Source organism: Emys orbicularis, chromosome 6 (assembly GCF_028017835.1).
Source record: "Emys orbicularis isolate rEmyOrb1 chromosome 6, rEmyOrb1.hap1, whole genome shotgun sequence".
Lineage (NCBI taxonomy): Eukaryota > Metazoa > Chordata > Testudines > Emydidae > Emys > Emys orbicularis.
Window position 1 is genome coordinate 12736268 of NC_088688.1, and position 14785 is coordinate 12751052.

Here is a 14785-nt window from a genome sequence, read left to right on the forward strand (position 1 = left end):
TGATCTGTTGTGATAACTAGCTCAGATTGAAGTGTATTTTGTACAATGATAGTGCCATCTTTCATTAAGAAAGGGAAAGCATTAAGCACGTCAGTATAACAGACTGAGTTAACCAGGAAAAGGCAGAAGCTAAAGAAAAGTACCACAGCCAAAATTGTAATGTACCATACAAGCTTTAACTGAATAAAGAAGTGGTCTCACTGGGTGAAATTGTGGACATGACCAAAAAAGTAGAAGTGATTCTGCTATTTGAGTAAATTGTCATTACTGTTCTGTTCTTATGCAGGTTGCTTTGCTGTTGAAAACCTAATCTAGTTCCCTCAGTCCTCTAGACTCCATGCTGTGAGACAAGGAGGAGCTTGGAACTCTGAAATGAAGATGGAGGCGGTGGGAAAAGTAGAAGAACTCATTGACTCAGAAGTCTCACCAAAACTCTCTGAAAAACAAGAGGCAGCTCCTGGTGAAGATGGACCTATAGAACTAGACACATGTGCTCAGAAAGATGGTGTGCCCATTGTAGCAGATTCTGTGGTGCTCTCCTCAATGCCATGCTTACTGATGGAACTGAGACGGGACTCCTCGGAGTCTCAGTTAGCCTCTACAGAGAGTGATAAGCCAACAGCAGGCCAAATTTATGAGAGTGACTCTTCTAATCACTGCATGCTTTCCCCTTCTTCCAGTGGGCATTTGGCTGATTCAGATACGCTGTCTTCCGCAGAAGAGAATGAGCCCTGTCAGGCTCAAGCTCCTGTAGAGGGAGACCCTTCTGGAGTTTCTGGGGCTGCAGTTGGGAGAAAATCCAGACGATCCAGGTCTGAAAGTGAAACATCAACTATGGCTGCCAAGAAGAATCGACAGTCTAGTGATAAGCAGAATGGACGAGTCACCAAGGTAAAAGGTCATCGGAGCCAAAAGCACAAAGAAAGAATCCGGTTATTAAGACAGAAACGGGAGGCAGCTGCTCGCAAGAAATACAACCTGCTGCAGGACAGCAGTACCAGTGATAGCGATCTGACCTGTGACTCAAGCACGAGTTCATCAGAAGATGATGAAGAGGTTTCAGGGAGCAGCAAGACAATCACTGCAGAGATACCAGGTAGAGGATGTTTTTTAAACTGAACTGTAAAGTGCCTGACATCGTTTCTCAGCTGTCATGCTAAATTAGATGGTGACCCTTGAGAAAAACCAGGAGAACTGCAGCTCTATGTAAATTTGAAGACTGCAGTGTATTAACAAGACATGGCAAATTTTAAAATCTGTTCTGAGGTTTTCAGGTTGCTTTTGCACAACAGCAAATTGTAGAAAGGACTATCTTAAATCTTGGAATTTTCAGATTTTTCTTTGTAAACATATATGAACTCTTATCAGTGCTGATTAGACGGTAATAATCATAACAGCCTAATTAGCCAATACATTATTATAAGTGGGCAACTGCACTTTAATATATTACAACAGCACCTCAGCATCTGTGTTTGAAATAACATGGCATATCTATTGCCCATTTTACCATAAGACCCCATTCTTCAGTGTTGCACTTATGCTGTGCTTTCCAGCTCTACATTTCAAATTATAAGTTTACTTAACCTTTTTGTTAGTTACATTCATGCAAATTGAAGCTGGCCACTTACTTAGTGCATAAATAAGGGACAATTTGGGGCATGTACAAATAATTCCACTCCTGGTGTCTCAAAATGTTAGGAGTAGGCCAGTTCCATCCTTCTGTGTTCTATGAATCTATAATTTTTATATTTCCGAATTCTCCGATATATCCATGTTGACAAGCTGGGTGCAGCAAATTATTGGGGCATTCTCATGATTTTTATAGCAGAAGAAAGATAAGTTCTTAAAGTTTCTCGTCTGGTGAGTCTTCATTATTTAATTGGTGCAAATACCATGGTCAGGGTTATGTGTGAACTATTTTTCCAGTATACTATACCTCAAAACCTTCATCGTATGGCAACCTTAAAAAATAAAATAAAATTTAAAATAAAATTTTTGGTTTGCCAGTCTTTCCTGGGTGGATCTGCCTTTTCCCCCTTTCTGCTAACTAAAGAGGTTGTTTGGGGGATAAACTGCATGCTAAATAACAGCATATTTCTGTAGTTTAAAGGAAGATTTAAAGGAAAATGGCAGTCTTAATAACTTTGACAGCTAAATGAATATATATATAAAGATGAATTTACATACGATTTTACAAATAGCTGTAACTGTTTCAACTTTAATAATGGTGAATGGTGCTGGTCTATCTGTTTGAAAACTGATATTTTGCTTATACTCTGTAAGGCTGCATCTCTTTGCTAGGATGTAGATTGAACACATGAAATGCAGTTTATCATTGGAAGGTATGGGAAAGGTACAGACTTCCATAATTATGTGGTTAATTCTGTTTTTTGTTTTTAAAAATAGAGGTTTATTTAATAGTGGTTCAGTAGCTATATTTACCAATTAAAATAGTACAACGTAACTGATAACTTTGACAGTCACTTGTCTCATTATTTATTATTTTTAGAGCGTCCTCAGCACTTGGGGCCTGAGTTAGAACCCATTGAAGACTCCCATTGATTTCAGTGGGCTATGGATCAGGTCCTTCGGAACAAATAAATAGACCAGGGCCAGCTTTTCAAAGGTATTTAGCTGCCTAAAGTTGCAGATAAGCCCGAGTGGGGTTTTCAGAAGCACCTGGGCACCTAGCTCTCATTGATTGCAATGGAAGTTAGATGCCTAGGAATTTTTGAAAACCTCACTAGGCACCTGGCTGCATCTTTAGGTGCCTACATACTTTGTAAATCTGGCCCTCAGTCCTGGCCCTGAAGAGCTTGCATTCAAAGGGCCTGATCCGGTGCCCACTGAAATCAATGGAAGGACTCTCGTTGACTTCAGTGGACATTGCATCAAGGCCTAATTTTACATGTGACACAAGGAGTGAGCATACAAAACACTAGGGGACAGCAGTGACCTGCGTATCTTCTTTCATAGCCCATGTGTTCTGATTGACACTAAACAGTGGGTTTCTCTTTGACTATTCTTTTTTTTAAGTGATGTTTAAGACATACTTCATCTTTTTTAATGAATCCTTGCCAATTGGATGCAGTGATTAGAATATATTCTTTCACATTTCAGTTACCCTTTAAATGAAAAGGGTCGTGAGAGAGATGATCCAGAATGCATCCTATTGCTCTATGTGGGCTAGTGAAAATTAATAGATTTAATAGGTGTACTTGAGCCTTGAATCTGACCTGAGTTTCTAACTGTCCCATTGTAGGTGGCTCACTAATGATCTGGCATGACTACTTTTACTTAAAATAAATATTTATTCTGCTTGATCCTTCTTTGAATTGGGTGAACTGGTTATATTAAAGTCATAATTGTTTCTCTTAATAGAGAGCATTGAGAGAGCATAGCGAGTTGACATTGTGTTGTGAATAGGACCCTCTAAAGACTTTAAAAATGAAAGACCACTCAGACACTAATATAGGGCGGCCCAAAGTGCAGCCTGAAGGCCAAGTTCAGCCATATTTACCCCTATTGGTGATAAAAGGGTGATAAACTGCAGGTTTAATTGCACCTGAACTTCAGTAACAAGAAACTGCTGTGCATCTATCAAGGGAAATATAAGAATGAGCAAATGCGTTCACTTATTTTGAAAAATTCTGTACCTCTTCATGCAAATGACTTATGACACCGTAACCCTCAGTGTCATAAAGTTTGGATGCTCTTGCACTAATGAGTTGTTGTTTCAAAATTGGCTCAGCAGCTTACCATAGATGCTGTTTTGCAGACATGTCTAGCATAAGCATGAAAAATAGCTATGCCAGCAAAGATGCTCCAAGATTATAACTTTGCTATAGGTGTTTTTCTTAGCACAGATATGTAGAGATGCAGTAAAAAAGAATAAAATATTCCTGCTGTCATCGTCTGTCAAAACATGTAAAATTATTTTACAGTTATAGGGAAAAAAGAGTTTGTTTTAAACCTGTGGGTAGTTTGAAAATTAAAGTGATGTACTTAATAGGATACAATTGGGTCTTTAATGCTAAAGGATTTCACTGAACATCTTCCATTTTAAGAGTGAAGATAAGTAATTTTTGAACCCCACAATATGATTGCTTTTGCAATGAGTTTGGGATGATTATTAAGAAGAAAAATGTCCCAATAAATGCATAATGATGCCATAAACATAAACAATCTTACTAGCTTTTCTGCTTTCACTCAAACACACGATTTCTGAACCAGACTATTTTGCAATAGAATTTCAATTCTCACTGCTAATCTGCAAACTCGATAATTTTCATTAAAATATTAGCAGTCTTATTTCACTTCTCAGCAAAGGCTGAATAGCAAAGTATTATGATGAGGTTTCATTACTAATAGTTCATTACAATTATAACTAGATTAGTGGCATACATGACAAAAGTACATTCTGTGAGGCAGTATTCTTGAATATTTGACGTTTTTCCTTTACACACTATAGGCACTATCTCACACCCATTGAAGTTAGTGAGAACCTTTTCATTTATCTGAATTGGGCTCCAGTCCAGTAAACCACAATGGCTTGCTAATTAATGCAAATTAAGATGCCTCTATTGTATGCCAATATTGATGTTCAATCTTTAAAATACAAGATGCATTGTATCCTTGGATACATGATGGCATTCACTTTGGGCACTGATCAAATATGATACAGCAGCTTCCGCTAGCACTTCTGTTATTGTTTAGGGTTTTGTTCTTTGTGGATTTCCAATTTCACCGTACAAACTGGCTCTGGATGAAGAAAACTCGGCATGCAAAATGATCCTAGGAATCAATATTTGGCTTAAAACAATTTGACTCTTCTTAAACTATAAAAACATAATATTGTTATTCCACTCACCATTGTGCGCTACTATAAGTCAAAAACAGTTTTGAATGTTAAAAAGAGCATTAATCCATGTTTTAGGCTAATATATGGGGGAATATTGTTAAAAGCTGAAATATTAAAGTTGGAAAAGTTGCCATTTCATGTATGTAAATTACCTGTATATTCATAAGGATTTTTAGTATGCAGGCCTTTCTAACACATGGTGCAATTTACATCGGTGCAGAGGGCTAGTGCAAAGCATATGAACCATTTCAGTTTCACCTAAGCTTCGTACCTAGGTCTTTTGTTGGCACTCTGCCAAAGAATGAATTTTAACCGAAGAGAATAACTGAGGATGATTATTCAAGAGCAGATATATTTAAAAATCTGTTTGGAAAGATTTAGCTGTAAAGTATGCAATTTCCCTTAAAAGTACTGGGCTAGTGTATCAACAAGTGAGACCCCCCACTATTAATAGCTAAGGACAAGATGCAGCATACCATCTTAAACTGATCTTGCCAGATCTCATAAATTAAACAACATTGATCCTAGTTGTTACTGGGGTGGGAGACCTAAAGAACGCACATAGTAGATTCCGCTTAATAGCAATCCTGATATTAGCAACTTCCGGTTAATGGCAACATATTTCCAGGAACCAATCCCATCCCATTAACATCAATTTGAAAATGCGCAGAGTACCCCCTGCAGGCAGGTTTGTGAGGCTGGCAAGGTAGTGCTGGGACTTCTTTTCTCCGGTTGCAGCCCTGCAAAAATACAGCACATCCTAGCAGTTCCTTCTGGGGCTTCAGCCTCTTAAACTCTCCTTCACACAGGAGATGGGGGAGCTGTGGGCAGAGCAGTAGCAGGAAGAGGGGCTGCAGCCTGGATGCTAGAGCTGCGGTACCTCCCCCTGTGCTCTCCAGGTTGTGCCATACCAGGGGACCCCACACAGGGAAGGAAGCTCAGGGAGAGAGACTGCAGCTCCATGGGTCCCAGCACCCCTGCTCCTTAAGGAAAGCCCTGGCATCTAGGCTGCTGCCCCCAGCAGAACTTCCTTCCTTGGCTGCTGCCTTCTGCTTATCAGCAACTGATGGGTAACAGCAACTCTTCGCTGGCAATCGAAGGATTACTAATAAGGGGAATCTATTGTACATAGACAGTGTTGGTGATTTCAGTAGCTGGTGCTCTAATCTCTAAGTCAGTGTTGAAACCACTGCCCCAGTGCAGAGCTGAGGGATGTTATTCTGCTGGAGCGGCTGTGTTTCAGCTGAGGCATAGTATTTATATCCTGATCCCTTTATGGTCATTAAAGTTTCCAAGGCTGTTTGGTGTCCGAGCCAAATTCAAAAGTTATAAAGTTTACAGAGTGCAGAGAGATCTATTAGATAAATGTTATTGTTTTAATATCATGCAAAAAGCACCTTGAAACTAGACTTTATGGCACGCAAATCTGCCAATAAAATTGAAAGATTGACTGAGGCATGTTGCAAACAAGCCTCCTGTAAAATTTCATGTACAAAATCATACATCAGCTTTTACTTAGAAGTGCAAAAGAAGTATATCAAACTGATATATTTGCTACTACTATTAAGTTAAAGTGTAATTATACTCTGAATAGTGCCTCTTTAAAACTAGTGTAGGATTACATATTTGTGTCTCAACAGCTATCATATCAAATTCCTTCAGCTGACAAGTTAAAAAAGCATGTTTTTTTTTCTAGCTTCTAGCCCTGCAAACTCATCCCAGGGTTTTGAACGTCAGTCTGGGTTATTTCTTACCCATCATCACCAATAATAAAAAAGGATTGGGCAGTTAGAACTTAGTTAACAAGTTGTTAGGATCTGATCCAAAACCCCTTGAAGTTTCCCATTGGTTTAACTGAACTTTGGATCAAGCCCTTGATGAGGAAGCATAAATAGAGTTCAGCTTACTCTTATTATATTGATCTCCAGTAATATTTGGAAGTAAAAAGAAGAAAATGTAAGTTTTGTCAGTAAATAGATGTGACCCTGAATATACACACAGGAAGCAGATCTGTTGAGCAAGATGCCATTTTTAATTATACTTTCTAATCACAACCTTGTTTTAAATAAAATGCAGCCCACACAATTGAGACCAAATATTACAAAACAGTTTGCTATTGAATAGAGAACTTGAATGCTGAGTTTTAGCCTGTTTAATATGAAAACAGATGAGTGATAAGCCCTTAAAACTGGGGCTCGTAGTGGAAATGCCCTGTGACCCTTAACTATAGTATTGCTAATAATAGAAAATAAGAACAGAATAATCTTAACTATTGGTAGCTATCCAAAATTTAAGGATTCTTCTACATGTCTCATTTAAATGGCTTCTCAGAGAATGTATTGTTTAAATGACACTGTAATTTCCTATAAAAGATAAAGCCCCAATAATGTGTTACTACTGTATCTCATTATCAATACATTCTGGGTCTAGGTCATCCAGTGATTCTCTGCATTTTAAGGTATTTTCTGTTGTTCATAAGATATGATAGCCTATGGATTTTGTAAACAATAATGACTTTGTTTACTAGGACACCCATATCCTATAGCAAGTCATTAGGTTTATAAAGAAAATTGTAAACATCCAAACAGACTCTTCCAGAAATTTAGCTGCATGAAAAAAGTCACTTAAACGTATTTATTAATTTATTAGTAAATACTAATAATTTAAATGTAAACTCGATTGGTTAATTACCTGTTTTTAATAGCTTAATGTGATCCTTGTCTAGTTGTGAAAACATCTAAATAAAGTAACCCTTTATGTATTAGGACAACATAACTGTTCCAGGTATACGCTGTTGACTTTTCCTCATACAGGTTCAGATCCTCATGTTACTGTCTTTTTTTGAGGTGGCATTTTGAGGAGTTTGCGCACCAAAGCATAGGTTACCGCTGCCTTTCTTTTTTGTTTAGAAGCTAAAATAATCTAAGATGGGCTCCTCTGCTTAGATTGTTTCTGACCCTTCCAATGACAGTCATTTTAGCACCTCACTGAGAAGGGGAGAGCAAGCAGTTTCCTTCTCACTGGACCCAGGAAAGAGGGACTCCTAGAAACAAAATGCCATTTTTCTGATACTGTGGAGAATAAGGGTCAGGTCTTGCTCACATTTAAGTCAAAGGGAGTTTTGCCACTGATATCAATTTGAGCAGGCTTGGGCTTTGCATGGGTTACCCCTGTGGTGTGTTTAGTCTTTCCTGCCATCAGAAACAAACAGAAGCTGTTTCACTCCTTTCCCTATATAGCAGCATGGTGTTACTTACATACTACATGCAAGATCAGGGTTTTTTTTGTGTGATATTTTATTCTTCCTTTAGTGTCCAGTGTTGTTTTAGAAGTAAAGGCTGACAGGGCTAAAATTTGGGTTTTGCTACTTGAAACAGTACAATTTTAGTATCAATCTCTATCTCTGTTATGTGTACAGTTGTGTGTGTGTTTACCCATCCCTTGATGGTGGTGGTGGTGGGGGGGGGGCTAACTATTTAAGTAAAATGTGTATAATTGAGGTTTATCCATTAAAATCTATGATATTTTTGTATTGCAGTTTAATGGAGGTATGCATTATATCATTAAATATTGTACGATGTTTTGATTTTTGAATCAACAGTGAAAGCATCTAAAGTTTCTGTGGGAATCGGAGTAAATTTGGTTTCCAAAACCTACAAGCACATTGTGACAGCAGAGTTACCAGAAAAATCTAGAATGAAATATTTTTAAAGCCAAGAACTTGAAGTAATAACTCTGTGGTGCCCAGTGGGTTTTTACTTTGAAGTAAATGCTTCTGGTTAATTTGGAGGCTGCAGATTGGTCTCCCAATATTGTATCCATCTGGCCATAGTTAGAAAAGTTTATACTATTTCCTGAGTTAGCATGCCTTAATAAACACTATAATGTTCTTACTTAACGTTGTCTTATCAAATGGCCTCAATGTCTTTAAAGCTGGCTACAGTCGTGCTGGGGGATCTGGAGGAGCGACCAGGGAAATTCCAGGATTGCTTGACAGGGGCACCGTGTGGGATAGGAACTGCATAGGCAATGTCCTGGAAGAGGCCATGAACTGCTTTGCCGAGATGCAGAGGCAGACAGAGGAGAAATTTCGCATGTGGATAGAAAAGCTAACCCGTCTTGACACAGATGAAGAAAGCAAGCAACAACTGGAGCCCAGGGAACCTAAAATGCAACTAGTTGGCCAAAGAATTCCCCCTACCACACAGTCAGGGGCATACATGCAGATGCCTGATAGCCAAGTACTTCCACAGCAGTCCTTTAATTCTTATGTGAGCTATCAAAATGTTGACACTACATTAGAGTTTCCAGCAACTTTTAATAACAATTTTCCAGCTGTGTTTCCAGAGAATGGGAATATTGCAGAGCATGATTTGAATCAATCAAAAACTTAGTCTTTAAAATCTTGACATTACCTTGTACTGTGCTAAGAACAAAATTTGCTTTTCTCCATGCAAGTATTTTTTTTTTCCGTGATGGGTTTTTAACATTATACCGTAAATGTTTTATTTAAAGAAAACTTATGTGGTTTTTTAAAAAAAACAAACAAAGGAAAACGCACACATACACAAACACACATGCAAAACTCAAAACAAAAACCTCCTGTCACCAACGTTTGGCAAGATGTAAATTAGAATCCTTGTTACATACCCTTGGAATGGTAGAACTATGTTTGTTATAGTAGAAGCAATCAGTGTATTCATCTATATGTTCCTCTTGCATGCCAAAAAGTTTATATAGGGAAATACAAGTTTAAATTTAAAGATTTAAGGAATCTTAGTGAACCTGACTACATAATAACAATTAATACATACTTAAATATCTGTTTATACCTAAATTCTGCAGCTTAAACTTGTCTAATATTGACCTTCCTTCCTCCTTTTTTGGCAGAAGTCGTAAATAAGCCTACCCTAAAGATTAGCTATACATACTGAATGTGCTCAATAGTTGATATTCATGTCCCATTTGGTAGTTAATTTTCCTCACAAGAGCTTCTATTAATGACATTGCCATGTTGCATACAACATTCATATTTAGAGGAAGCACCAGTTTTGTATGTATGCTTGCATATATATAATTATGTATACACATACACTTTTGTGTGTGTGCGATATATGCACACAAATAAAACATTGATGCTTTCTTATGTGTGTGTATATATATGGTCAAACTATGTCTTTCATGCTGAAATAAAAAGAGCAGTGTCAGTCCTGAGATAAGCAAACTTTGTAGGTAGATTTGAGTCTTGGGCCAAGAACTTAAAACCGAATGTCTGACATTCAGATTGGTAAACACTGGTGGACTTAATGCACTGTTTGCTTGTGGGTCTTAAAGCAAGAGCATTTTCTGAGCCACCTCTCTGACTGCCATTGAAATGATTACCTGTGATTGGGAATGCCATAGCATTAGTTTTGTTTAAATAATATAACAACTGTCTACTGTGTGGGTTTTGTTTTAATTGTTATACTGATAATTAGTTATTCTGAGTAATCAGGCTTGAAACTTTGATGTTTAAATTAGGATTAAGCTATATATTATAGAAATAACTAATTCTCACCATTGCCAGAATACATGTGTTTTTCTGTTGACTTTACAGTTGGGCCTTCATAAGAGAATAATTTCCCCTTAGTTTCCAAAAGTATACATTTATATAGTTTATTATCCCTTAGTATTGGTGAGATGTTTCTAATGCATATAAAGTCAAAACTGTAATAATGGGAATTAAAAGTCTCTACCTAGATGTCTTTTAAGTAAAAATAATGGAACAGGTCTTTTGGGGCTCTTAGAATTTCAGTTTTTAAACCATGGTGACTTCATGAATTTGTATTTAGATCATTTCAATAAAGCTTTTTCTTCCAGTTAGAAGTACCATTGTGTATTCTATAGGCCTGATACAAAGTCCGATGAAGTCAGTGGGAATCTATCAATTTAGGTAGCCTTCTGATCAGGCCCTACATTAATAACTTTTTTTTTAACTTGTTTTAAAAATAAAAGTAACCATGGTGTTTTTAATATTTTTCCTATCCCAGCCAATTTAACAAACTTGTCCTCATCTGTTTAAAAGTTAAGATCTTCCAGGGAAAATTGATTGCTGATTTAAAAAAAATCTTTAGTATTCATAGATTTTATATATATACAGACACATTCAGTATGTTAAGCATGCTCTGAAACATAACTTTTTTTTAAAAAATGGAGCAATTAGGCATTTGAAAACAAATTGCCTTAAGAGTTGAGCAGAATTTGTTCATCTCTGTTATACAGACTTTTATATACTGATTAGAAATCTCTTGTAACTGGATAATAACTTTGCAATGGTTGTAGTCAATTAAATTTCTCTCTAACTTCTGTGCCTTGTGTAGGTCATAGGAACCTTGGGAAAAAAATCTTCGCATTGAAGCTGGATGGGATTTTTTTTATTGAAACTGACCTTTGAAATTTAAGTGTTAATAAACAGTACTCCTAGCTTTGGTTACTACCTGCAACAACAAAAATATGCTTTCTGCTTCAAAAAACCTTTTCACCACCAACACATTACTTGATTTTTTTTTTACCTTGTAAATTACTGTGAATGTTAACAAATCAGAAAATAATAGTGGTGGAATATATATATTTTGATGCATATGGGATGATGCTTTTTAAGATGGTGCCCTTTTTAGGGTAGGTTAGTTCAAAGGCAGCCAGTTGATTGTTAGGAAAATGTTTCAGATTAGAGATGTAGAATTTAACAGTATTTCCACATATGAACTACACAATATTCAAAATATCTGGAATGTGTAAATGGTTTTAGTTTGGTCAGTTGCTCTATCTGCCTCCAAAACATATTGAGTCAGATCTCAACTGGCATAAATCAGTATCGCTTCCTTGAAGTCAAATCCAATGCCATTTTATACAAGCTGAGGATCTGGCCCATTAGCTTGTGTTCTGGTTTCAAGAATTATATTCCTGATATAGGAATATAAGGGGGGAAACTCCACTTGCATTGTTTTGGTATAAATATGATATTTGAGACAAAGAATGGTCTGTTTTTATGCTCCTGGAAAATATACAATCATTTTGGTTGTACAGTTAAACAAAAGTATCTATCTTGCTGCTTTAGATTATGAATTAAAAAGATGTGATGTGCTGCGGGAAAACTGACCTTTTTATGTTGACATTAGTGTTGAGTTTGTATTTGAATTGTTTATGCCAGCACTTGACATCTTTTTAACTGAATGGAGTTCTGGACTTCGGTTTCATTATACAGTTTGAAAGTATTTCTGAAAAACTGGAAGTATTTTTATTTTATGGTGATATATTCATACAGCTGCAGTTAAGGTTGTCACGGTTTCTGCTATAAGCTCCTATTTTCAAAGATTTTGACTTGAAATTAATATTTTCAGGGAATTAAAATTTGCTCTGAGCTGAAATTTTAGTATAGAAGGTCTGGCCCCCACCTTGACGTCCTGCTAATAAAATAGTCTGGCCTTTTTTATTTTAAGAGTATGAGCCTTGCCTTTAAAAATGAAATTTAATTAACTGTTGTGTTTAATGAATACACTTGTGGGAGAGTCCAGTAGGAATGCTACATATGTTGGGGGAACAGCATATTGGAGTCTAGATTGCCTTTGATTGCCCTGTGGTTTTTGCTTCAGAATGGAGTAAAGAAACATTCTAGTTTCTTAAGAAAATATTACTTGCAGTTTTACAGACTCCTGTGAAAGAATAAATACGTTAGGACAGATTGTCAGCTGGTATAAATTGGCATAGCTCCACTGAAGTCAGTGCCTATTCAAAACCAGATGAGGCCATTAAATTTTATATGCTCGTTTATGCAAAATCTTGAATGAAAAAGACACCTAAAATACTGCAGACATTTATGCATGTGAATAATGAAAGTACACGTATAACTGGAAATTCAGGAACTAGGAATTGGTGCTTCTGTGCACTTGAAATACATTTACTTCATTTATGATTTTTGTAACAAAAGTGCAAATGAAACTTAAATCTTTGTACGCTCTCTTAATTTAATTGCCACTGAGGATATGTGTCAAGCTGATGAATCGGGAAATTCAAAATTCAGATACTGGAATTGGTCTATGTGTAGAACTCCTTTGAAATCTCAGAGGATTTGGAGTTCAGTTGATTGCAAGCTCAAGTTTTCCTGTAGGTCCTTATGGAGGCTTGGAGCCACTTCTCTCCCCCCACAAGTGGGGTAAGTTAAGAAGGATGTGTTGGCTGTAATTATGCATTTCCTGTCTTTTACTAGTTTGTTACACAAGTCTTTTATTTAAATAAAGAGTTTCTGTTTTACTTAGCATACAAATGATAGTTTGACACTGGTTTAATGTTTTATAAATTATATATTATTGTTCACGTTAGAGTCCTATTTTAAAAGGTTTATAACTTTAAAATATTTTAGATTTTTTTAAAATAGTACATAGCAAAACAAAGTGTAGTAAACTGTAACATAACAAATTACCCTGAAGTCCAGAGTTATAAAACATAATAGTTGTCTCTGGGACTGAAGGAAAAGTATTTTTAAAGCAAGGTAGCCTAATGTTGTTCAGTCTCCATAATTTAACTCTAAACATTTTACTCTGGGCTGAAATTTGTCATACATCGACTTCACCTGAGGGCAATTTTTTAAACATCTGGTTAAAAAGTTAATTTTAATACACTGATAACTTTATGCTATTAGATCCTATTCTTATCTCTCCAAAGTATCATTTGATTTCAGAAGTCACATTTGACAAAGGGTTAATTTGGCTAAGACACTAAAATCTGACATGTGGCCATGGTTGCTGTAAATGCACAAAAACTAAATTTAAACACAAAACCAATTAAATTGCTATGCATTTTTAACATGCATCCTTTGGCCCCACTCCTGCAGATCTGATCTGTGTGAACAGACTCTTACCCCCATATAGAGTCCCAGTTAAATGAATAGGTCTCTTAACGGGGGAAGGGTCTACCCTCTTTGTTCCGCTTATACACAGCAAGAGCTCCAAAGGAGGCATCTTGATATACTGGTGATAGGGACATTTAAAAAATGGTTGACGTGCCCAATGATACTACTGAGATAGCTCTTATGATTTCATGTGATGCATTGAATTCTGATACTTTTGCATTGCTCTAATTGAAGTTAGTAGGAGAAGTCCGTACATACATCCAAGGCCTGAATCTGCCTCTTTGTTCATAAAGTTCATAAAGTTTCTTAAACATACATTTACATGAGCTGAATGCCGTTGGAAGAGTTCTTCTAGTATTTTAATTAATAGATATTTTATTAGAGAGACAACATCAACTTGAGAACTAGTCATTTTAAAAGAGACAGTTTTCCCTGTTTGTGTAGTCACAAAGCAACATGTGAGAGAATATTTTTGTTAAAATAAATAGGAAAATGTGATAGTAAAACCACAGAACTCACAGAAGGACTCTGGCCAGGTGCAATACCTGAAACTGACTGGCTATTGGGACTCCACAGGTGAAAGCATGAAACGGACTACACAAAAAGTGCTGTCAGATTCACAAAGTAAAGAAATCGAGGTCTGGTCTACGCTAGAAAATTAGTAGAGGGGTAGACGTGTTAGTCTGGATCTGCAAAAAGCAACAAAGAGTCCTGTGGCACCTTATAGACTAACAAAAATGTATTGGAGCATAAGCTTTCGTGGGTATTCAGATGCTGACGAAGTGGGTATTCACCCACGAAAGCTTATGCTCCAATACATTTGTTAGTCTATAAGGTGTCACAGGACTCTTTGTTGCTTTTTACTAGAAAATTAGGTTGATCTAGATGCAAAGCTCAGGGATGTGAAAAATCCATATCCCTGAGAGTTAAGCCGACCTAAGTCTCTTTGTGGACTGCGCTAGGTTGATGGAAGAATTCTTCCATCAGCCTAGCTACCACCTCTTGTGGAGGTGGATTACTTACAGTGACAGGAGAAC

General features: G+C 36.7%; 1 protein-coding gene across 2 annotated transcripts in view; it reads left to right on the plus strand.

Moving 5' to 3' along the window:
• Positions 1 to 372: 372 nt before the first annotated feature.
• ARK2N (arkadia (RNF111) N-terminal like PKA signaling regulator 2N) overlaps positions 373 to 14785 on the plus strand; it is a 57076-nt gene continuing 42663 nt past the window's right edge. For both annotated transcript variants that reach the window (XM_065406821.1, XM_065406822.1), the window contains exon 1: positions 373 to 1096. In XM_065406821.1, the coding sequence (XP_065262893.1) occupies positions 373 to 1096 (724 nt within the window). The remainder of the gene's footprint in view (positions 1097 to 14785) is intronic.